Consider the following 25,010-nt stretch of genomic DNA (forward strand, 5'->3'; position numbering starts at 1 on the left):
ATCAAAACATATTCATGGACATGTGAACGCTTTCGGCTACAGCACGTGCACATATTTGATAGGACAAATTTCAATGTCATCTCATTGTTGACGATTTGAAACAACAACAACACTCGCACAACCTTTATGGATGCTTGGTCGTTTCTGACCCTGCAGGACTGAAATGGAGTAATTTTCCTCAACACTCGTTGGCGTCCGTTAAAGATCTCATGGTGTCGTTCACCAAGAGTAGGCAAGCTATCACCGGCATCATGAACAAATTCCAGCCGTAACTAGTGCTGGGGAGCAACGGCAAACCACCCAGTATAACCCTTGCCAAGGAAGCTGCTTCGGCAGCACTGACACCCAAAGACGAAGAAGAAGCCCTTTGGTTATTTCTTGGTGTCCCAACTTGGGCTCTGACCGACGGTAACATCTGCTTTTAGGGGAATGCAACATTAGGAAATCAAATGATGCCGTTGGGCTACCATTAAAAGTCTCCATGGTCCAGTTGGAACAACGGAAAACTGGCACAGAAACTGCTCAAAACAAAGCGCCCCCCGCGTACGTTCGCTTTTATATACCGTGGTACCCGAGTCATTTCGGTGATGGGTTATGAAAAGGTAAATATTTCTTTAAAAGATAATTAAAATCATTTAAAAAATTTAAAAAAATACTGTACAGGAATATTTAATTACCTCGGCCACCAAAGGTGGATGGAGGTTATGTTTTCACCCCTGTCTGTCAGTTTGTCTGTCCGTTTGTGAACAAAACATCAAAAAGTTGTGGACGGATTCGGACGAAATTTGGCAGAAATGTAGTGTATGTGACGAGGACGAAATTATTAGATTTTGGTGTAGATCCGGATTCGGATCCGGCTACTAGAATTTCTTAAGTGATTCTTCACCATTGGGAGATGGTGCCAAAAACGATACATAGCAGGATATTTCAAAAAGTTTGGACGGATTTCAACGAAACTTGGTGGACCGATTGGGTGTCTGAAAAGGAAGAATCGATTCGATTTTGGCGAAGATCTGAATATGGATTTGGATATGAGAATTATTTAATTTTATAAGTGATTCTTCACCATTGGGAGATGGTGCCAAAAACGATACATAGCAGGATATATCAAAAAAATTATGGATGGATTTGGACGAAACTTGTTGGACTGGTTGTGTGTGTGACAAGGAAGAATCGATTCAATTTTGGTGAAGATCTGGATCCAGCTAGTATAATTTTTTAAAAGTGATTATTCACCATTGAGTGATATGGCCAACCAGGCAGGGGTATGCTCTCTACCGAGTGCCGTTCTCGTTTACATAAGTATTCAGCCTTATATTATTTACAAAATACATATTTCATAAGTATTATGAAATCTTTCCTCTTCTCCAATGGCTTGATCTCTGATCATCAATTTGCTTTCAGACCAGGTCACTCTACTCTGGACATGCTGCTTCTGCTGTCTCAACCATGGATGGAGGTCCTCAATGCCAAACAGGAAATTAGAGCCGTCTCCCTCGACATATCACGTGCCTTCGATACGGTCTGGCACCCCGCTCTGCTCACCAAACTCTCCTCCTTTGGTATCCATGGAAATCTCCACGCATGGCTGGCGGACTTCCTCTCTAGTCGTAGTCAACGTGTGGCCCTGAATGGGTTTCTCTCATCTCCTCTTCCTGTTCAGGCTGGAGTTCCCCAAGGCAGTGTTCTGGGCCCTGTGCTTTTTCTGGTCTTCATCAATGATCTCTCCGACTCTCTTGAAAATCCTCTCTATCTCTTTGCTGACGACTCCACTCTCTGCTGCTCCATTCCTCATCCCTCAGATCGGCAGTCTGCAGCCTCCTCACTCTCTGCAGACCTGGACAAAATCACAGACTGGGCAAACAAGTGGAACATGTCTTTCAATCCTGACAAATCTCACACTCTTACGATGTCTCTCCGAAAAGACCGACTGGACAACCCTCCCCTCTACTTTCTGAATAATCCTCTCCAAGAAGTTCTGTCACTCAAGCTTTTGGGTCTCACTATCTGCCATGATCTTTCCTGGGAAAACCACATTTCCAAGCTGGCCTCCAAAGCCAGTCGCCGACTGGGCATCCTCCGTCGTGCGAAGTCCTTCCTTGGCACACCTGAACTCCTCACCACATACAAGGCTTTCATCCGCAGCTCAATGGAGTACTGCTCTCCCCTCTGGGCTGGTGCTCCTGCCTCACACCTAGCTCGTCTTCACGCTGTTGAAACCAAAGCATTCAGAATCATTGGAATCTCCCGCGATGACGCTATCTCCAAGGGCCTTTCACTTACTCACCGCAGGCAGGTTGGTGGTCTTTCCGTCTTCTACCGACTCCTCTCCAGCCTTGCTCCCCCAGCTCTCTCTGGGCTCTGTCCCCCAAATATTCCGACAGGTCGCACAAGATCTGCCTGCAACCCTCTTATGGTTAAACTGCCAAAATCAAGACTCTCTGCTCACCTTCACTCTTTCATTCCTCTTTTCTCCCACCTCTGGACCAAACTCCCTCACTCTCTTCAATCCCACTCCTCCCTCCAGGTCTTTAAAACGGCTGTTCACCACCATCTCTTATCTTCCCCAATCCAAAACCTTGATCTTTTCTACCCCCGCTAATTTCACCCCAAATCCACTTTTTGAGGTGCCGACTTCTTTCCTGGAAGTCCTTGGTGTCCTTGCGTTTTATACCTATCCTGCCCCCCCCCCCCCCAGGCCCTCTCCCTCCCACACATCTCCCGATGTCCCTGCTCTCAAATGTTGTGTTTGTGTGCTTCGTCCCCTTCTCTCCCCATCTTGTCGACCGCTCCCCTTTTTATATACTTTGTTTGCTTGTTTGTTTGATTTGTTTGTTTGATAAATGTTAGCTCTTTCACGAGCCTCGACTCTGTATACAAAAAAAAAGAAAAAAGAAAAAAAAAACCCCCCGAGTCAATACTTCATAGAAGCACCTTTCGCCGCGATTACAGCTTCGCGTCTTCTTGGGTATGTCTGTGTCAGCTTTGCACATCTGGATTTGGAGAGTTTCTCCCATTCTTCCTTGCAGATTTGCTGAGCTCTGTCAATTTGGATGGGGAACGTCAGTGAACGGCAATCTTCAAGTCTTTAAACAGATGCTCAGTGGGATTCAAGCCTGGGCTTTGGCTGGGCCATTCGAGAATTCACATCCTTGTTCTGAAGCCAGTCCAGTGTTGCTTTGGCTGTATGCTTGGGGTCATTGGCCTGTTGGAATGTAAATCTTTAAAAAAATAAAAATTAAAAAAAACTTTGATATTATGGGCTATTATGCGCAGGTCAGTGACAAACAAGACCGAAAGTCTAACAACGGCATAGCCGGGCTTGTTTGATACTTTAGTTGAAGAGGATAGTATGGCCTGGGTAGTGATACAAGTTAGTATTAATTTTTTTTTACTTCAGGCATGGACAGCCGGTTCGTGAATGACTTGGGTAAAAAAGGGAATGAATAAATGAATTATAAAAAGGGAATGAATAAATTCCACATTCCTGTGCTACCTTCAGTTGAACATCAGGCAATGACAGCACGTTCTATACATTTTCATTCCAAACAGCATCATTCATCATTCCAATCACAAATTAATACAATCGTGTTAATATATCAAAATATATTGTTAAATCATGATTGTATCGGGATTATCAAACCAGTGAAGTGCCATCATCTGTTCACTTCCGGATTCCTAAGGAAGGTCCTTGTCGATCTCATTTCAAAATCGTAATTGTATTGAGGAATTTATGAAACCTCCTACCTACCTTACGACACCCACTGGGACCCCAAAACGTTCCAGGGAAGGTTATTATATTTCCTTTTAGTAAAATATGCAACTGTAACGGTTACGAAACACTGTCCCCTTGTCATGTGACCAGATACTCAGCTCTGATTGGTGTACGTTTGTGGGGATATACTGACATACAAACACTGTTCTAAACGGTATTGCCCTATGTACAACGTAGTAAAAATCTCAATTTGATCCATTTTATGTTCAGGCTGTAACACAACAAAATGTGGAAAAAAAAAGTCAAGGGGTGTGAATACTTTCTGAAGGCACTGTACATACCTATATACATATACACATATAGATATATACATGCACACATCCTGCATTTATATGTATCTGCTCCATTAGAGAGAGATGCTAAATAAACTAGAGCAGCGGTTCCAAACCTTTGTTCTGTCGTTTCCCCCTTCAACCAGTTCAACCGTCCAGATTTCCCCCCACCCTCCCCCCCTTATATATATATATACATATATATATATATGAACAAGGAACAAGGATGTTCATACATATATATATGTATGAACAAGGAAAAAAGTAGCCAAAACACAAAATTTATTTGCTTAATAACATAAATAACATAATAAATAACATTAAAATATAGCAACACACACACACACACCCAAACACTCCTGCACATACATACAAACCTACACACACACAGAGACACATACACACTCACACATATAAATTTTATAATAAAAAAAATTTTGTATATAAATTTTTATTTACCGACAATGTTATAAATGTTTATGTTCAGTAAAAATTCGAAGAACAAAAGAATTAAAGATTTGAGATTTATTCACTAAAGCACAATATTACACGAATGCTAATATTGTATTTCCCTTGGAATAGGTTTCCCCCCTGGAATCCTAAAATTCCCACCCAGGGGGAAATTTCCCCCAGGTTGGGAAATGCTGAACTAGAGCGTTCGTAGAGCACCGTACCTCATGCAACGTTCAATAATATAATGAAATTGAAATAAAAGATTGTAAAGGTCGTATAAAAAATAATTCCGGAAGTTTATCGCTGTTGACGTTGTACTTTTTACACGACCCTATATAGCATGTCACATTAGTTATCCGTGCCTGTTGCATGTGTCCTTTATGACATCTTTAAAAACAGGAAGTTTCCTTTTTGGAATGATTTTCAGCTTTGTTTGACTGCCAGGCCGACAGTGTAAAAAATATTATCTCACTGCTCTCTGCACATGTGCAATCGGGACAAATACAGAGACAAAGTATTACTAAAGTACAGCTTTGTTTTCCGATTAACGTTCTAATTCGTGCTCAAAAATATGACATTCAATTTAAACAAGTTGTCCCTCGATTGTAAACTGATGTTTGTGGACAGACTGACAGACAGAAGTTTACCAATTGCTTAACCATGTTTTTCGCTTCGCGTACGCGGTGTAACAAATTGTGTTTGGTTCGCCCGGTTGCCATTACCATCGACGCAGTTACAAATATCCACAGCGGTTAGCATATCTTCGTCAACAGTGGGTGGAGAAAAAAGAAAGAAATTGTTGTCGTTCTCATTTTTTTCAGCCGACGGAGTTTGTGCGACTTTCCTTCGGAAAACGAGTTTTCCATTGCAAGCACTTTCCTTGGCGCCCAATGTTGGGAACGTATGTTCAAATCACATACACCATGCCCATTTGTCCACAATGAAGCAATTTGCCACTCCTCGCTTCCTCAATGTCAGTGCCGTTGTTGTGCCCACACAGTCGGCCGAGGGCAAAGTCTCGTGGCCAGTGAATGACGCACTCTTACAGCCGAGACCCTTCACGGGTGATCGATCACACAAGGAGGATTTCAAATAAAAATGCAGATCTATCAGCAGACTAATCTTGGTGTTCCCACAACTTAATATTGCTCAACTGGTTGGGAGATTGCAGGTTTGAAACAAGTGCGGTTCTGTGGCCGCGAACAACCGCTGCAGAACAGTCAAGTTTAATGGTGCCTAACCCTTTTCTGGTACCCAATTCCTACGGTTTAGTCCAAAGCGGTAACCAATTTTGTGGCCAGGTAAATTTGGTGGCCAGGTGATTTCAAACCCGCACCGCAACCGTGTCACAGATGCAGCGATAGTCAATGCGGTGTAGTAAACGGTGTTGGGGTTAGGAACCAGGTCTATGAGCTCGCCTCGTGCTACAATTCCTGTCACCTGCAGGTTTCTTTCACAAGTGAAGGCAATGGTTTGATATACATTGACAATTTCCCCCCGAAACTAGTTACTGGTGAGCATTATGCTTTTTAGGTACCCAGGGTTCTACTCAATGAAAACTGACACGTATTCCAATCGATGGAATCTGTCACATGGCACTCAAATGCATACGCATTTCCACTTCATTAATTACTCCTCAAAACGTATCACTTTTCTTAGGCATTCCAGCACCACTTACATCAGGGGAGTCACAAGTTGAAAGTTGGTGGCCGAGGCCACGTGCTAATGCTGTTAACGAACACAAAACCTGCTCTTCAATGCAAATTTCTGTCCCGTTCCTAAGTGTGTGAAGCCTTTTGAGCAACTTCCTGTATTGTTTCATTATTACATCACTCAGCTTAAAATATATGAACAATATCGAACTAACTCTCGGAAGTACAGAGAGGCAAAACATGCAAGCGCATGCGCGCACACCCACATACACGCACATGCACACGCACACAACAAATGTGTACGCAGCCCTTCAGGGCCTATCAGCAGCACCCGCATGCCCGAGAGCCTGCCTGCACACCCTTCAGTCCGTCTGTGTCAAAAACAAACACGCCGGTTGCAGCACACAACATTATCATTAAGGCGCACGCTTCCTGCCAGAAAATTCCTTTTTCGGCTAAATAATACGTAATTCAAAAAGGAGGTGTTTACGTGCTGCAACTTTTACTGAAAGAAAAGCAGGTGTTTACGTGCTGCAACTTTTACTGAAAGAAAAGCAGGTGTTTACCTGCTGCAACTTTGAGTGAAAGAAAAGCAGGTGTTTACCTGCTGCAACTCTTACTGAAAGAAAAGCAGGTGTTTACGTGCTACAACTTTTAGTGAAAGAAAAGCAGGTGTTTACGTGCTGCAACTTTTAGTGAAAGAAAAGCAGGTGTTTACGTGCTGCAACTTTTAGTGAAAGAAAAGCAGGTGTTTACTTACCTGCTGCAACTTTTACTGAAAGAAAAGCAGGTGTTTATGTGCTGCAACTTTTAGTGAAAGAAAAGCAGGTGTTTACATGCTGCAACTTTTACTCAAAAGAGGAGGTGTTTATGTGCTGCAACTTTTAGTGAAAGAAAAGCAGGTGTTTACTTACCTGCTGCAACTTTTACTGAAAGAAAAGCAGGTGTTTATGTGCTGCAACTTTTACTGAAAGAAAAGCAGGTGTTTACGTGCTGCAACTTTTACTCAAAAAGGAGGTGTTGACCTGTTGCAACTTTTACTGAAAGAAAAGCAGGTGTTTACCTGCTGCATACCTTACTGAAAGGAAAGCAGGTGTTTACCTGCTGCAACCTTTAGTGAAAAAAAAGCAGGTGTTTACCTGCTGCAACTTTCACTCAAAAAGGAGGTATTTACCTGCTGCAACTTTTAGTGAAAGAAAAGCAGGTGTTTACTTACCTGCTGCAACTTTTAGTGAAAGAAAAGCAGGTGTTTACCTGCTGCAACTTTCACTCAAAAAGGAGGTATTTACCTGCAGCAACTTTTACTGATATAAAAGCAGGTGTTTACCTGCTACAACTTTTATACCAAAAAAATGGAGTTATTTACTTGCTGCAAATTTTACTGAAAGAAAAGCACGTGTTTACCTGCTGCAACTCTTACTGAAAGAAAAGGAGGTGTTTACCTGCTGCATACCTTACTGAAAGAAAAGGAGGTGTTTACCTGCTGCAACTCTTACTGAAAGAAAAGCAGGTGTTTACCTGCTGCAACTTTTACTCAAAAAGGAGGTGTTTACCTGCTGCAACTTTCACTCAAAAAGGAGGTGTTTACCTGCTGCAACTCTCACGAAAAGAAAAGCAGGTGTTTACGTGCTGCAACTTTTACTGAAAGAAAAGCAGGTGTTTACGTGCTGCAACTTTTACTGAAAGAAAAGCAGGTCTTTCACTGCTGCAAATTTTACTCAAAAAAGGAGGTGTTTATGTGCTGCAACTTTTACTGAAAGAAAAGCAGGTGTTTACCTGCTGCAACTCTTACTGAAAGAAAAGCACGGGTTTACCTGCTGCAACTTTCACTCAAAAAGGAGGTATTTACCTGCTGCAACTTTTAGTGAAAGAAAAGCAGGTGTTTACCTGCTGCAACTCTTACTGAAAGAAAAGCACGTGTTTACCTGCTGCAACTTTCACTCAAAAAGGAGGTATTTACCTGCTGCAACTTTTAGTGAAAGAAAAGCAGGTGTTTACCTGCTGCAACTCTCACTGAAAGAAAAGCAGGTGTTTACGTGCTGAAACTTTTAGTGAAAGAAAAGCAGGTGTTTACCTGCTGCAACTTTTACTGAAAAAAAGGAGGTGTTTACCTGCTGAAACGTTTACTCAAAAAAGGAGGTGTTTACCTGCTGCAACATGCTCTACTCAGTATTAGTTCTATAACATAATCTGTGTGGTGGATTTGGATTAATTTACAAATTTCGATGCTGGTTGGATCATTCTTTAAGCGTGGCTGTGATGCGAATGGAGTGACCCTGCACCGTAAGGTGGGGATTTGGAATCTGGACATGTTGCCAGGTGCAATGCACTACCTCTGCTAGAGACACGCATCTTTAACATCCACCCGCAATCGATGCTGGTCGAGGGCTCCGTAGGTGAAAATCCCACCCGAAGGAAGACACACTTTGATGCCAAGGACAAGCCCGAAGGTGTAGAGTTGGGTGAATCATTTAACTCACACAAGAAGGGTGAAAGGTAAGCACACGACCTCTCCTCCATCCTTTCGGACACTCTAATCAAGGAGCGATGTGGTAATCGTCCACAATAACCAAAAGCTGTTTCCGTCACAGCAATAGGTGCTTCTCGCAATATCCATGAGAGAGTTTCCTTGCAATGTCGCCCCCCTCGAATCAGTGACGGACTCATCCAGTTAGAAGCAGATTTATTCCACATATAAAACAAAGGGAACTGAAAACATGGGAAATGACGTCGACGCATTTCAAATTTGCTTGGAAAATTCGCGAGATCCGTGCCACTGTATGTTTGTCTCAAGGGCAAACGTCAAATCTGGCAAGAATGGCCGCCCGTGATTCGCGAGGACCTTAGGTACGGCTGGCATGACTCACCTTTCACCATGTAAGCAGTTTGAATAAGCACAAGGGAGTCCTCATGGGACGAGCGGTACGTCGCATGCTGTTGTGGACACACTACATTAGAATGCCACACAAGCACTTTTTAGGGAAGGAGAGAGAAAGGGATATGAGGGGGGGGGGGGGGCCTCAGGTGGAGGGGTGGAGGTGGAGGGAGCATTACAAAACAATTCGGGTCAGGTCATATTTTAGGGGAGGTCTGGAAGTGGAAACAGGTTGTTTGTTTTTGTTTGGCCTAATTCAGTAAGCAAAAAGCATATTTCCATCGAACGCATTTCCCAACCCACGAAGGAGAGCCATTTGTTGCGAGGAACATTTGGTGTGCCCGTAAGAAATTGAAGATAAATTAATGAAGCTCCATTTGCTGCTTCTTATTGTGTTGCGAGGATGCGAGTTGAAAACTTTTACAATGGCCAGATGTGATCATTCTTTTTGAGTAGTTTCCCTTTTAAGACCCTTCAGACTGGTTGCGGTGATCACAAAGAAAACCGCTTGTTCCAGGGTTCATAATACCATTGCTGGCACAAAAATAACAGATTGCATGGGTGGGGTGGTAAAGTGATTCTGTTCAAAGTACAATGAATGCTTCATGAGAACGTAAGTAATGTATTATAAACAAGGTCATAACCAGCGGTACAACACTTCATCACGAGCACGAGGCGTTTGTTGTTCGTGAAATTGCACCGCGTTCAAAACTAAAAGGAAACATTACCTTTGAGATGAAAATCAAGATGGTGCAGCTACACAACTGTAGTGTTGTGCAATTTATTATTAAAACGAGTTGTTTGTCCCCAATGTTTACGGAGGAGGCTTGCGTTGGGGTTGCGTGAATAACAAGGGGGCGCGGGACACGTTGAATCCATCCGAACGGGACTCGAACCCGGTGGTGCAGCACCACAAGTTTGTTTTTTTGTTTATGCTTGTCACGTCATTTAACATACGAAGCTGCCCGGGAAGTTTCTTTGCCTCGGGTTACAATCCCGGATGCGTCGCCACTCCGGGGCAGGATACTCGGTTGATAGAGCGGCAATTTGTAATTTGTTCAGGATGCCGGCAATACCTCTCCTCGTCTTCATGTAGGACGCCGTGGGATCTTTAATGTCCGCCGACTAATACCAGCAGATGGGACATCCGGTTTAACGTCGATCCGAGGGACGGCACACACATTGCCGAATAACCCGGCCTGTGAAACACCAGGAGGTCGGGAATCAAAACCCAGGCTTGATGGCTTAGACCTTAGAGGATAGAGTGCATACCTCCAAACCATCCTGCCTGCCCTCACCACAAAGTAAGTGGTGGTAATGCAAAGTTAAACAGGTCACAAGACCTTGATATATTGAAAGCCATCTTGTATACATGTTGTTTTTCTCACCAAAACCCCATTGAAGTTGCTAAAAGGGGAAGTTGGTAGCAAGAGGGAGGGCAGTGGGGGGAGGGATTCAGTGGGAAGAGACAAGAGGGAGGCAGCGGTTGCATGGAGTTCAGCAACATGGGGGAGAAGACTTACGAGCTTTGGCCCAAGACTAAAAACAAATATTACAAGTGTTAAAAAAGCGTAGATCAAGGTAAGACAACACACAACTGTCATCAAGAAATGAGAGTTCAGATGTCTGCACTATCTATATTACTACAAGAGTGTCATTTGCGTGTGTGTGTCGCCAAGTTTCTCAGAGATGGATGAACAGATCGTTGTCAAACTTTCAGAGGTTCACCAGCGAGTGCCTGAGAGGGTTTAGACCAAAAAATATTTCAAACAAATTGGGAGTTATTTATTTATTTTAATCGCTCTATAGTGCCTAAGCCTTTTGACCTCTGTGAAAGGTAATATTAAATGATCCCCAACCCCATTCCTTATAAAGTATAGGGAAGTGTTTCAGACAGCACAAAAAAATTTTTAAAGCTAGAACGCCACTCTTTGACATCGACCGATATACCTCTGTCCACATTATTACATCATTGCACATATTTGTACGAAGTTTTATTTCGATCAATTCAGTCGTTCTTCAGTTATTGTGATAATAAAAAAATATTTTTTACTTAATATGACCTATGATCTTTAACCCCTTGACCCCAAAAACTCAGTTCATGTTTACATCATGATACATACTTATACCAAGTTTGATTTAAATCCCTTCAGCTGATCTGAAGTTATCACATTTTTACCTGACATGACCCCTGACCTTTGACCTCTTCACCCCAAAATCGAATCAGTTCATCTTTACATCATTATACATACCTGTACCAAGTTTGACTTGAATCCCTTCAGACGTTCTTGAGTTATCGCGGCAACGAAATAATTGAAACTTAACATGACCTTTGACCTCATGACTCCAAAATCTAATCGGTTCATCTTTACGTTGTTATACATTTCCCAACCCACATTTTGCTGCCTGCTGTGTTGCAGGATGGGGGCACCAAGTTTGACTTAGATCCATTCAGCCGTTCTCAAGTTATCGCGGAAAACGAAAACCTATCACAGACGGACGGACGGATGGACGGACAGAAGCACGGACGGACAGATAGACGGACACCCCGAAAACATAATGCCTCTGGCGACTGTCGGCGGAGGCATAAAAAAACAAATTTGATTTCTTCAAAATCCCAACAGGACTACAACAGCACCGAGCAAAAAAAGCTTGGTATCCCTGCTAGTGCGTGCGTACACAAACACACACACGCACACACACAGACCTGGTAGATCTCAGTTCCATCTCCTGAGGCCCACCCACGTGTGGGAATAGCAGGCAAGAACAACTTACGTGTATACATACACACATACATATATATAAATCAAAATGTGCGGAGCGTGACAAACGATCCTCCCGATAAGAAATCCCGCACAAACATATGCAGTGTTTGCTGAGTGAAACATGATCCATGGCTAATGCTTTCCTTTGAGGTCACGGGGTGCCATTACTACATACATAGACACATACATACATAAATACATACATAAATACATACATAGACACACACATACATACATAAATACATACACACATAAATACATACACACATACATAAATACATGCACACATACACACATAAATACATAAATACATACACATACATAAATACATACACACATAAATACATACACACATACATAAATACATGCACACATACACACATAAATACATACACATACATAAATACATACACACATAAATACATACACACATACATAAATACATGCACACATACACACATAAATACATACACACATAAATACATACATAGACACACACATACATACATAAATACATACACACATAAATACATGCACACATACACACATAAATACATACACACATAAATACATACACATACATAAATACATACACACATACACACATAAATACATACACATACAGAAATACATAAATACATACACACATACATACATATTTCTCGGCTCCCTTATTCAGTATGCTGAGCATTTTGCATTTCAGATTATCTGCTGTACTTCAGATTACCCGGCAGCCATCACTCTGACACAGATGTTCAGCTTATCAAAAGATGTATAGAAAAGGGGTGAAGGGTGGGGGCGTGTGTGGCAGGGTGGGGGCGTGTGTGACAGGGTGGGGGCGTGTGTGACAGGGTGGGGGCGTGTGTGACAGGGTGGGGGCGTGTGTGACAGGGTGGGGGCGTGTGTGACAGGGTGGGGGCGTGTGTGACAGGGTGGGGGCGTGTGTGACAGGGTGGGGGCGTGTGTGGCAGGGTGGGGGCGTGTGTGGCAGGGTGGGGGCGTGTGTGACAGGGTGGGGGCGTGTGTGGCAGGGTGGGGGCGTGTGTGGCAGGGTGAGGGCGTGTGTGACAGGGTGGGGGCGTGTGTGACAGGGTGGGGGCGTGTGTGACAGGGTGGGGGCGTGTGTGACAGGGTGGGGGCGTGTGTGACAGGGTGGGGGCGTGTGTGACAGGGTGGGGGCGTGTGTGACAGGGTGGGGGCGTGTGTGGCAGGGTGGGGGCGTGTGTGGCAGGGTGGGGGCGTGTGTGACAGGGTGGGGGCATTTGTGACAGGGTGGGGGCGTGTGTGACAGGGTGGGGGCATTTGTGGCAGGGTGGGGGCGTGTGTGACAGGGTGGGGGCGTGTGTTGCAGGGTGGGGGCGTGTGTTGCAGGGTGGGGGCGTGTGTTGCAGGGTGGGGGCGTGTGTTGCAGGGTGGGGGTGTGTGTTGCAGGGGTGGGGGCGTGTGTGGCAGGGTGGGGGCGTGTGTGGCAAGGTGGGGGCGTGTGTGGCAAGGTGGGGGCGCGTGTGACAGGGTGGGGGCGTGTGTTGCAGGGTGGGGGCGTGTGTGACAGGGCGGGGGCGTGTGTGACAGGGTGGTGGCATGCGTGGCAGGGTGGGGCCGTGCGTGGCAGGGTGGTGGTGTATGTGGCAGGGTAGAGCATCTTGCTCAAACTGAATTGGTGTTTTCAATCAACAAATATAACAACATTCACTGCAGAGAAGCAACAGCCAGATCTGTCACAAAGCCATGATGCATGACATGTAACCTGTTAAAAAAAAAACAAAAAAAACTCCTAACATGCCCTCCCATCTAACCAACATTCCGACAGCATTCTGCTCAACTAAAAAACATGGAGCCACCATCCACGGCCCCATAACCCATGTACCTAAACAAGCAAAGATGACAAGCCTGCTCTTACCCCCCCCCCCCCTTCCCACGCCTCCTCCCCCCAAGCCCTCTCCCTCCCACACATCTCCCTGCTCTTAAATGTGTGCTCTCAAGTGTTTGTGTGCTTCCCATTCTCTTGTGTTCCGCTCCCTCTTTTTATATATTTTGTTTGTCTGGTTGATTTGTTTGTGAAGTAAATGTCAGCTCTTTCACGAGCCTCGATTCAGTATACACAAAAAAAAAAAAAAAAAAAAAAAAAAAAACCCTGGGAATGCTTTACATAGAAAGAAAAATGAAAACAACAAAAAGAAAAGAACAAAACAAGTTGGAACACGGTGTTGTTCAAACGCAACCGTCGGATTTCCCACCTTGAAAGAACTGTGGACCAAGGTCTCGTCCAGGTCTATCACCACACACTTTCTACCTTCATCAACGTCGTTCCTCTCGGGAAGCAGAGGCTCCTCAGGGTGCTAAAAGGGTCACATCAAAAACAAACATCAACCCAACGATACCAGGACAAACATAATCACCATCGTCACAATGACAGGAAGTATACTCCACTTACGTAACCAAGGTTACCTTTGAGCTGGTCTGGGTTCGATTCCCGACCCGACTATAAAGTGCATAAACTATCACTCTGGTGCTTCACAGGCCACGGGTGCATGGTCCCTCGGAAGCATTATCAGTTAGTGCACATTGTAAATCCCACTGTTTTCCGATGAGGAGTAGGTGAGTTCGGAGTGAGAGTAGGTGAGAGGTGAGTAGGTGAGTCGGAGATGAGGAGTAGGTGAGAGAGTTCGGCACGCTGGCCAAATTGCAAATACCTGCCACCTTCAATTGACCATCAAATTCGTGAAAGACTTGGACCAAAAACTTGCCCCAGCTGACCCGACTAGATGAGAATAATTGGGGCCGTCAAAGTCGTAGTAGTGGCCTCTTGTCCCCATTTTGCGTATGTAATATGTAGATGGCTCTTCACCACAATACTATACGTATATAACGAGTTTGTTTGTTTTTATACGTTTCCAAACCTCTGCACCAATTTCCCTAAAATTTTCTCAGCCGCATTATTTTCACTCGCAGGAGGTCAACGTCACAATAAACACTTTCAACTCTTCATCAAATTTAGGGGAAAACATGAAACAGACACTTTGGGCGATGAGCGTGGTACGTCAAGCGGCTCCCTCGGCCGGAAGAGGAGCCGAGCTTGGACCGTGATGCTCTGTTGGGAATCAAACCTTTTCCGGAAAATTAATATAGGAAGGGCCCACAGACTCTATGGGACTATGCTGATCCTAACGAGTGGTTGCACAATCCTGCATGACCTTAAACAAGGAAACGAGGCAGTTTGGCCCATCGTCGCCGTGTTGCACTCCTGAGGGAATTTTTGCCCCAGGTGTAAATGACCATCTCTGGTGGGTTCTTCATCCAGGTGTCCCTGTATCCTGCTGTTGGCATCTTTCCCACCTTTCCACCGTGTTAATGTGTTGATGATTTCATCTGCACAAAAACAATCTTTCAACAACCTGATGTTGATCAGGTGACCCAATTTGAATGTATGTGTATAGGATAAATATGCAGCCATATTGAACATGGTGTTGCCCAAAAATACCTACAATCGAAGAGGAGATCAAATAGTCCATATACATCCAACCATGCAATTGTATTCTGACATTAGGACATGATCAAAACGTCATTTGCAAACAGGTAAAGGTGAAGCATTTGTACAAAGTGCTCCAAGTCACCGTGTGTAGGGTTCCATTCTCCTCCGTCTTCTTGGGAAGATCAACAGAGCTGAGGATCGTCGGCGGCTGTTCCACGGCGTAGCTGCGAAAGCAGCTGAAGAACGACCCCAGAAGCCCCTTCTTGCTGCGGCTCTTCTTCCCCACGGCATTGCTTGGAGAACCTGAAAGGCCCATTCGACGTGTTCAACGGCTTTGCAAAGGAGACGCTTCGAAAAGGAAGATGTAAACACTGCATCACGCTCGCCTGCCCCCCGCTCACGGGCTGTTTTGCTGCTGCGAAGGGGGGCGTGGTCTAGCGTGCCGCGAAGGGGGCGTGGTCTAGCGTGCCGTGAAGGGGAGGGGGCGTGATCTAGCGCCGACCAATCGCGCGCGCCCTCTGACGTCACCAACGGCCGTTTCCTGCAAAACAGGTCGTTTCGACTCCAAGCGGATTTCGAAAATTCCCGACGATCTCCCGACCGACGGCATCGGGCGAACGAGCATTCGGGATATTCGGCGAGCGATGGGAAGGAAGTGTGAAACGGTTGTTTTCAACACGCAAAACGTGTAATGGGGTCATCCGACTGTCGAGGTTCCTTATGTGGTTAAAAACAAAACAAACAAACAAAAAAAAAAAACCTTGCCCGGTTGTTGTACTTTCACCGAATTCAAAACTTTGCAAAGAAGGTAAAATTAAAAGGTGGAAAATGTCCCACAAACCCACCGACTAACGCGTGTTCATACACCGTGCAAGTTCGCAACGGGAGTCGTCGGGACTTTAACCGCGCGCCGAGGCTCGGTCGGGTCCCTCGTGAACGGAAAGACAGAAAGTACCGAAGATAAGACATGTTCGGTCAAAGCCGAACGCCTCGGTCTAATCCGCTTGTAATTCACAATGACGAGGACGACACGTGCTGGTGGTTCCCGCGCTACGCGGTGACCACATGGCGCTCGTGCACGACCAGGGTGCTCCGAGGGGCACGTTCTGTGTACACGCCGGACGGGCGGGGTCTACAATGGGGGGGTCGTCTCTGAAAGGTAGAGAGCAAGGGAAGGCAATAAGGTCACGGAGGGGTCAAGGTTCAGCCAATATCTCACGATGGGTCTACGTCGACCGATGACAGGGGGAGGGATCGGGTCTCCCCCTCGGCCATATCGGTGTAATGTCTATAAATAGACCTTCTGGCACGCTCTCCCAATTTATGGTGATTTCTGCTCCTTCACGGGTAAAAAGGCCTCCCCCCACCCCCCATAAAATCAACGTTACGACCAATGGTCGACGATACTGTAAGCCCTCAGATCTACGGCCCGACCGGAATCTCCGCCTCAACGCCCCGGACTTCCCTCACGTCCCTTAACCGTCCACCTCGTCGCCCTCCCGCTCTCTCACCCGCGTCCTTGCGAGTCGGTGATCTCTCCTCGTCCCTCACTTGAGTTATGACGGACGCCGTCACGTCCATGGGAGAGGAAAAATGCGGAGAAGGAAAGGAAGAGACGATGAAAAGATAAGGAACGAGTTAAAGGTGGGAGGGGGGAGGGCGGTGGGGACTGGGGAGACAGAGGAGGGTAAGGTGACGGAGCTTGGTAGACCCAGGCTGGGGTGATGGGGCGAGCTGGGTGGGCGGAGCTTAGCATCCCCACCTCCTCCTCCCCCTCCTCTCGGTTGGCTTGTCAGGAGAGGGCTGGACTATCACAGCAAGCCTCGCCCCTCCATCTATTAGCTCCTCCCCTAATAGCCTCGAGATCTCTCTGTTTTGCTCTCTTTTTAAAAATCATTTATTTGTCCTTTTTGACGCATTTTATTTCCGAATACGTGTTATAGTCACGGTGGCAGCGTTATTCGCGCTACAGACGACTCTCGTTCTTTTAGATAAGCAACTCGTGATGCTGTACCTCCAAGGGCCGCCTTGATACGGCTTCACACAATCCGGGCCGCCTTGAAAAGGCACGCAATCGCCTATTGGCTGTCGCCATGGCGACGAGGACGAATGGGCGTGCGCGGAGCGCGATTTGAATGAAGGATGAAGGTGCTCGCTTCGCTCAGAAGAAGCAGCTTATAACCCGAGAAGTCGATAACAAGGACAAACCAATTTACCCAAACACTCCTTGACATTTTGAAGCTCATCTGCGTCACCGCCTGTTCAAAAGTGGCAAAAATGGTTGAAGTTAAATGCATTGATCTGGATTTGTTTTCACAAATCAATTCACTCCAGATTCATTGGGGAAAAATCAATCAAAGCAACGTGTGTAGTCTACAGACTCTCCAACCTGTCCGACCTCCTTGATGAAATGCTTCAATCGCATTTATAAGGTTTATCCTCAATTGCTAAAAAAAAAAAAAAAAGATGAACATGTGTGGTAATGGTACAGCGAATTTACAGGTGAGGACATTTGGGTGGCGTCCGAAAGGTTGCAGGTTCAAAACCAATTGAAAGTGGTAGTCCTGCACATACAGGTGAGGATATCGGGGTGGCGTCCGAAAGGTTGCAGGTTCAAAACCAATTGAAAGTGGTAGTCCTGCACATACAGGTGAGGATATCGGGGTGGCGTCCGAAAGGTTGCAGGTTCAAAACCAATTGAAAGTGGTAGTCCTGCACATACAGGTGAGGATATCGGGGTGGCGTCCGAAAGGTTGCAGGTTCAAAACCAATTGAAAGTGGTAGTCCTGCACATACAGGTGAGGATATCGGGGTGGCGTCCGAAAGGTTGCAGGTTCAAAACCAATTGAAAGTTGTAGTCCTGCACATACATGTGAGGATATTGGGGCGACATCTGAAAGGTTGCAGGTTCAAAACCAATTGAAAGTGGTAGTCCTACAGCTACAGGTGAGGATATTGGGGTGACATCTGAAAGATTGTCAGTGTGACTAGAGTGTGACTAAAGAAAGGTGAGTGTGACGATAGTGAGTGACAGGTTGATGATGGTGAAAATGATGATTGGAAAGCTCTTGGTGAACGTCATCTCGGGATATGCTCCGCAGGCTGGTCGGAGCGATGAAGAGAAGGACAAGTTCTGGTGTGCGATAGAGAAGCTGATGGAAAACGTGAAAGATGAGGAAGTTGTTGTGGTAGGAGGAGACCTAAATGGACATGTGGGAAGGAGTATGGACGGTTTTGAGGGAGTTCATGGGGGTTACAGATATGGTGTGAGAAATGGAGAAGGTGAAAGGATTTTGGAGTTTGCTGATGGAGCTGATTTGTTGATTTGTAATACTCAGTTCCAGAAAGGGGATAATAAGCTTGTTACATACACGTCAGGTGGGTCGACGACAACTGTAGACTACCTGATGGTGCGTAGGCGAGATAGGGGCACCTCCGGGACACAAAGGTGATCCCGGGGGAGGAGGCTGTTTCACAGCACCACTTGGTTGTCTGCGACATAAGGGTGAAAGGTGAGAGGAGAGCTCGGCGGGTGAAGTACCAACCGAGAATGAAGGTGTGGAGGTTGAAAGAGGTGACAGTAAGGGAGGCATTAAAAGGGAGGCTGAGTAGGGTAGAGGATGATGTGGTTGAGCTTGAACGTGGTTGGATGTCAATGAAAGATAGTCTGTTGGGAGCCGTTGGTGAGGTATGTGGATGGACAAAAGGACCACCGAGGTACTCGGAAACATGGTGGTGGGATGATTAAGTTGGAAAGAGGATTGACGAGAAGAGGAAGAAGTTCAAGGAGTGGCAGAAGGCGAAGGGTACGGGAGCAGAAAAAGCAGAGCATGAAAGTTATAAGGCAGCCAAGAAGGCTGCAAAGAAAGAGGTAGCAAAGACGCAGGAGACATGTAGAAAAATGTTCGGAGAACGCTTGGATTCGGAAGAGGGTCAGAGAGCGGTATTCAGGGTTGCAAAGCAGATAGCGAAAGAGAGGTGTGATGTGATGGGGGTGAGTTGCTTGAAGGATGAAGTGGGACAAATCGTTGTGGACCCAGATGGAATTAATGGAAGATGGAAAAGATATATGGAAATGCTGTTGAATACAGAGAATGAATGGGATGGCAACATAGAGAGTAACCCAGTTTTAGGACCGACAGAGAAGATAACTGAGAAGGAAGTTGAGGAAGCGATAAAAGCAATGAAGAGTAGAAAAGCAGGAGGGCCGACGGGAGTTGTGGGAGATATGTCGAAGGCAGCAGGAAGTTGGGGTGTGAAGAGAATGGCAGAGATCATGTAATCTGGTGGTAAAAGAAGGTCGCATTCCAGTGGATTGGGAACTGAGTACCCTCGTCCCTCTATACAAGGGGAAAGGTGACCCTCTGGAGTATGGCACGTACCGAGCGATAAAGTTATTGGAGCATGGAATGAAGGTATTGGAAAGGGTGTTGGAGAGGAGGATAAGGAAGAAGGTGAAGATCGCCGAAATGCAGTTTGGATTTATGCCAGGAAGAGGAACGACAGACGCGCTCTTTATTGTGAGGCAGTTGCAGGAGAAGTACATGGAGAAGAGGAAGAAGTTGTTTCTTGAGTTTGTTGATCTGGAGAAAGAATTTGATAGGGTTCCACGAGAAGTATTGACATGGGCATTGAGGAAGTTAGAAGTGGAGGAATGGTTGATCAGAGTAGTGATGGCAATGTACAAAAGAGCGCGCACAGCTGTAAGGACAAACGACGGGAACAGTGGTGAGTTTGGGGTGAAGGTGGGAGTGCATCAGGGGTCGGTACTAAGTCCACTACTATTTGTAGCTGTGATGGAGGTGCTGGCTCAGACCGTAAAGGAGGGTTTACCGTGGGAGTTGTTGTATGCAGATGATCTGGTGTTGATTGCAGAAAGTATGGATGGACTGAAGGAAAAGATGAACAAGTGGAAGGAATGTATGGAGACAAAAGGTCTGAAGGTGAATATAGGAAAGACGAAGGTGATGGCAATTGGTAAAGCATGTGGTGAGGTGGAAAGAACTGGGAAGTGGCCATGTGCTGTGTGAAGGAAGGGTGTCGGAGTGAACTCCATTCAATGTACAATGTGCGCTGAGTGGGTTCATCAAAAATGTAGTGGTCTGAGAGGGTCATTAACCAGTGTGGCAGCTACATTCAAATGTAAGGTGTGCACAGAGGGAGCTGCAGATGGAGGAAATGTTGAGTTGGATCTTGGAGACGGCGTGAAGCTGGAAGGTGTGAAAAACATTTTGCTACCTCGGAGACATGCTGAATGGAGAAGGTGGATCAAACTCGGCAACGGTTGCTAGAGTGAGATGTGCATGGAAGAAGTTTCGGGAACTGAGTGGTGTGCTGATGAGGAGGGGAGTGTCGTTGAAGCTGAAGGGAAAGGTGTATGCTGCATGTGTGAGAAGTGTTATGATTTATGGGAGCGAGACATGGGTCATGAATGTCGAGCAGCAACGAAGACTGGAAAGGGTGGAAATGCGAATGGTTCGGTGGATGTGCGGAGTGTCGTTGAGAGAGAGGAAGACAAATGATGAATTGCGAAAGATGATGGGAATAGAGTCTGTGATTGATGCTGTGAAGAGGAACAGGTTGAGATGGTTTGGTCATGTGTTGAGGAAGGATGAAAGTGACTGGTTGAGAAGAGTGATGGAAATTGATGTAGAAGGAAGTAGAGGACGGGGAAGACCGAAAAAGACTTGGCTAAAGATGGTGGAAGAAGAAATGCGGGCAAGGGGGTTAACAAGGAGTGATGCAGAAAATAGGGCAAAATGGAGAAGATTGTCATGGGGACCGCAAGGCTAACCCCCGCTCTAGCAGGGAAAATGGCCTTAAAATGCATGTTGTTTGTTGTTGTATCTGAAAGGTTGCAGGTTCAAAACCAATTGAAAGTTGTAGTCCTGCATATACAGGTGAGGATATTGGGGTGACATCCAAAAGGTTGCAGGTTCAAAACCAATTGAAAGTGGTAGTCCTGCACATACAGGTGAGGATATCGGGGTGGCGTCCGAAAGGTTGCAGGTTCAAAACCAATTGAAAGTGGTAGTCCTGTATATACAGGTGAGGATATTGGGGTGACATCCAAAAGGTTGCAGGTTCAAAACCAATTGAAAGTTGTAGTCCTGCATATACAGGTGAGGATATTGGGGTGACATCCAAAAGGTTGCAGGTTCAAAACCAATTGAAAGTGGTAGTCCTACAGATACAGGTGAGGATATTGGGGTGACATCTGAAAGGTTGCAGGTTCAAAAACAATTGAAAGTGGTAATCCTAAAGATACAGGTGAGGATATTTGGGTGACATCCGAAAGGTTGCAGGTTCAAAACCAATTGAAAGTGGTAATCCTACAGATACATGTGAGGATATTGAGGTGACATCCAAAAGGTTGCAGGTTCAAAACCAATTGAAAGTGGTAGTCCTACAGATACAGGTGAGGATATTGGGGTGACATCCGAAAGGTTGCAGGTTCAAAACCAATTGAAAGTGGTAGTCCTGCACATACAGGTGAGGATATTGGGGTGACATCCGAAAGGTTGCATGTTCAAAACCAATTGAAAGTGGTTGTCCTGCAGAGTTGGATTCTAAGCCATTTCCAATCAAGCTCGTTTCATATGGGACTTACCCACAATCCAATCTGATTATTATCGATACAAACCAATATTGGGATTTTTTCATGAAGGAAAGTTAGAAAGTTATTCAAAGGTGTCTGCCGTCCTTGGGATGGACTTTAAACGGGCGTCCCGTCTGCTCACATGAGTTGGTGGACGTTGAACATCCCACGGTGGATGAGTATCAGCAGCACAGCCACACTCCCAGCAATGATGCAACCAGCAGCCACAGGCCGCATACTAAATGATGAATGAATGAACCTGCAATTTGATTGAGCAATCGAACATCAATCACCGAATCAATTGACCCCAGAATAAGATGATGTAAATGTATCAATAATTGCACAAGAAGTAAAAATGAGCTCCTTACGGGCAAGCGCGTCGACATTTCCCACCCAAACCGAGCGGTCCAAAATAAATAATCTAATAAATAAAATCCGTCGGATGTCTGTCTGTCTGTCTGTCTGTCTGTCTGTGTGTTCGCGTCTTTGCTAAGATCACTGGTCCAACAACCACCAAATTTGGCACACAGGCCAAGTCCAACCCTGAGATTGTCCTGAGGCTATTTTTCTGCACCACCTCAGCATTTAAAGGCCCCGAGACCCCTATATGACTCTCTTTTTACATGCTTTTTTATTCTTGAGAGATTAGACCTCTTTTTAGAACCCAAAGACCCAAAAGACCCCTGAAAACCCTTAAGACCCTTTTGACACTTTAGACACCTTTAAATCCCTTCACCATTTAGGACTTATACCCTTTGGTCCCCAATAACCTTTTGTCCTTTACACCCATTAAAGGGGAACCCAAAGACTCAGATCACCTCAGCGCCAATCTCTCCCTTGATATCCTACAAAACAGACATGATATGTGTCTTTTTCTGATTTCCGATTTATAAAGCGGGTAATTTTGTGATTAAAAGTCGAAATCATCTTCACGATTAGCCGTGACGTCACACCAGGAAGTCGACTGCCATATTGGTATTGTCTACGGGTTACATCTACGATTGAACTCAAACAGCGAATAATTTTCGAATTTCTACAACTACGCCGGGTCTATGCGTCCTTGGTGGTTGTGGTAATACAAACTGTAATGTATCAAGCTGGGAAGACAGTTTGAGTGCACCATCGGTCGTTTATTGCGCAGCCCGGAAAAACCACAAGCCCCCAGTGTAGGCCCAGCTTCCTCTAATGTAGTGGTTTGAGAGGGTCATTAACCAGTGTGGCAGCTACATTCAAATGTAAGGTGTGCACAGAGGGAGCTGCAGATGGAGGAAATGTTGAGTTGGATCTCCTCTGCCAAGCCGTATGCCCCGCCTCTTTTATACCCACCTTCCGGTTTAATCCCATGCAATACATAACATCTCCCCCCCCCCCCCCTCCCATTAACAGTGAAAATACCAATGTGAAAATAACAGTGAAAAGCATACCAATGCATACAAAAATACAGACATACAAAATTGCGAAATTGCAAATGCAAAATTGAATGCGAAAATTGAATTGAAATTGAAAATCGAATGCAAAATGCATACAAGAATATTAGCTACAAGTCAAGGCGAGTAGGCGCCTGTCGAACTCTGGATGATCGTCGGGGTGCAAAGCCACCACACGGCTCCACTGGTGGTGCTGCAACAGCATTATGGGGTTCAGCCTCAGGGAGTGGTGCAAAGCCACCACACGGCCCCACTGGTGGTGCTGCAGCAGTGTTATGGGGTTCAGCCTCAGGGAGTGGTGCAAAGCCGCCACACGGCTCCACTGGTGGTGCTGCAGCAGCATTATGGGGTTCAGCCTCAGGGAGTGGTGCAAAGCCGCCACACGGCTCCACTGGTGGTGCTGCAGCAGCATTATGGGGTTCAGCCTCAGGGAGTGGTGCAAAGCCGCCACACGGCTCCACTGGTGGTGCTGCAGCAGCGTTATGGGGTTCAGCCTCAGGGAGTGGTGCAGTACTATCTGCGGCAACAATGTCGCTGTTCACAGGTTCAGGAAGTGGCGAGATATCCTTTGTGAAAATGGCAGGATCACAGGACCGATACCGGACATGATCAAGGTGCCTCCGGACGACTCGATTGTCCTCTAGTTTGATAACGTAGGACAATGGTGCCTCATTTTTGTGAACCCGCCCTGGTAACCAAACCATTCCGCGACCAAAGTTTCTCACAAACACCGGGTCCCCGACCTTTATAGAGCACTGTACAGCATGTTTGTCATGGTGAAGTCTCTGTTTCCACTGATTTTGATACACAACCGACACCACATCTGGTCTTAGACAATCCAGTCGTGTATGCAAACGTCGTTTCATCAGCAGCTCAGCCGGTGTCACCCCCGTTGTTGTGTGGGGAGTGATGTGGTGAGCGAAAAGCACACGTGATAGTCTGGTCTGAAGGCTTCCGCCGGGTATCTTACTTAGACCAGACTTGACAAAACTCACAGAGCTTTCAGATAGTCCATTTGAAGCTTGATGGTGTGGGCTCACAAACTTGTGAATTATACCATTCAGGCAGGTGAATTCAGTGAATTCAGAACTTGAAAAACAGGTCCCATTATCCGTGACTATCAAGCGTGGCAAACCACGAGTGGCAAAGCACTGGCGCAGCCTCTCTATGGTAGCGTGCGAGGTTGCTGTATGTGTTACATAGGCGTCGATCCATTTAGTGTGAGCGTCCATAACAACAAGGATCATACGGCCTTCGATGGGTCCAGCATAGTCAAGCTGAATCCTCTGCCATGGTTCAGTGGGCCATTCCCAGGGGTGTAATGGTGCCTTAGCAGGGGCGTTTCGACTGCTTAGGCATGGATAACAATGTTTCACACACTGTTCGATGTCAGAGTCGAGGTGAGGCCACCAGACATAGATCCTTGCCAGCGATTTCATTCTTACAATGCCTGGGTGACAATCGTGAAGCTGGTCCAAAATCTTTGTGCGCAAGTTTGGGGGAATGACCACTCGGCATCCCCACAGCAAGCAGCCGTTCTCGACACTTAGTTCATGTTGCCTGACCTTGTAATAATTCCATTCAGGGTCAGCATCACATAGAAGGCCCCACCCATGCCCAGTAGCACGAATGATCTTGGAAAGAAGTGGGTCACGCCTGGTGTAGGTCCGTATCTGGTTGGCATCAATTGGGTTGTCATTCAAAAAGTCCATCAGAGATAT

General features: G+C 45.9%; 1 protein-coding gene and 1 long non-coding RNA gene across 2 annotated transcripts in view; both read right to left on the bottom strand.

Annotated features, from left to right (window-relative positions):
* The window catches only part of LOC137428877 (CTD small phosphatase-like protein), a gene marked incomplete in the record, with an annotated part of 53,411 nt that extends 36,414 nt beyond the window's left edge, over positions 1-16,997 (bottom strand). Inside the window, 3 exon segments of the mRNA XM_068118725.2 lie at positions 14,030-14,131; positions 15,407-15,567; positions 16,776-16,997. Of these exon segments, the coding sequence (XP_067974826.2) occupies positions 14,030-14,131; positions 15,407-15,567; positions 16,776-16,845 (333 nt within the window).
* LOC144892678 (uncharacterized) lies at positions 7,901-8,223 on the bottom strand. The gene is made up of 3 exons (XR_013623890.1): positions 8,078-8,223; positions 7,967-8,039; positions 7,901-7,928 (listed from the first exon to the last, which is right to left on the bottom strand). It is a non-coding gene; the product is annotated as an uncharacterized LOC144892678 (long non-coding RNA).
* Positions 16,998-25,010: the final 8,013 nt, after the last annotated feature.

The sequence above is a fragment of the Myxine glutinosa genome, chromosome 6 (assembly GCF_964187855.1).
Source record: "Myxine glutinosa chromosome 6, kmMyxGlut1.1, whole genome shotgun sequence".
In the NCBI taxonomy this organism is placed as follows: domain Eukaryota; kingdom Metazoa; phylum Chordata; class Myxini; order Myxiniformes; family Myxinidae; genus Myxine; species Myxine glutinosa.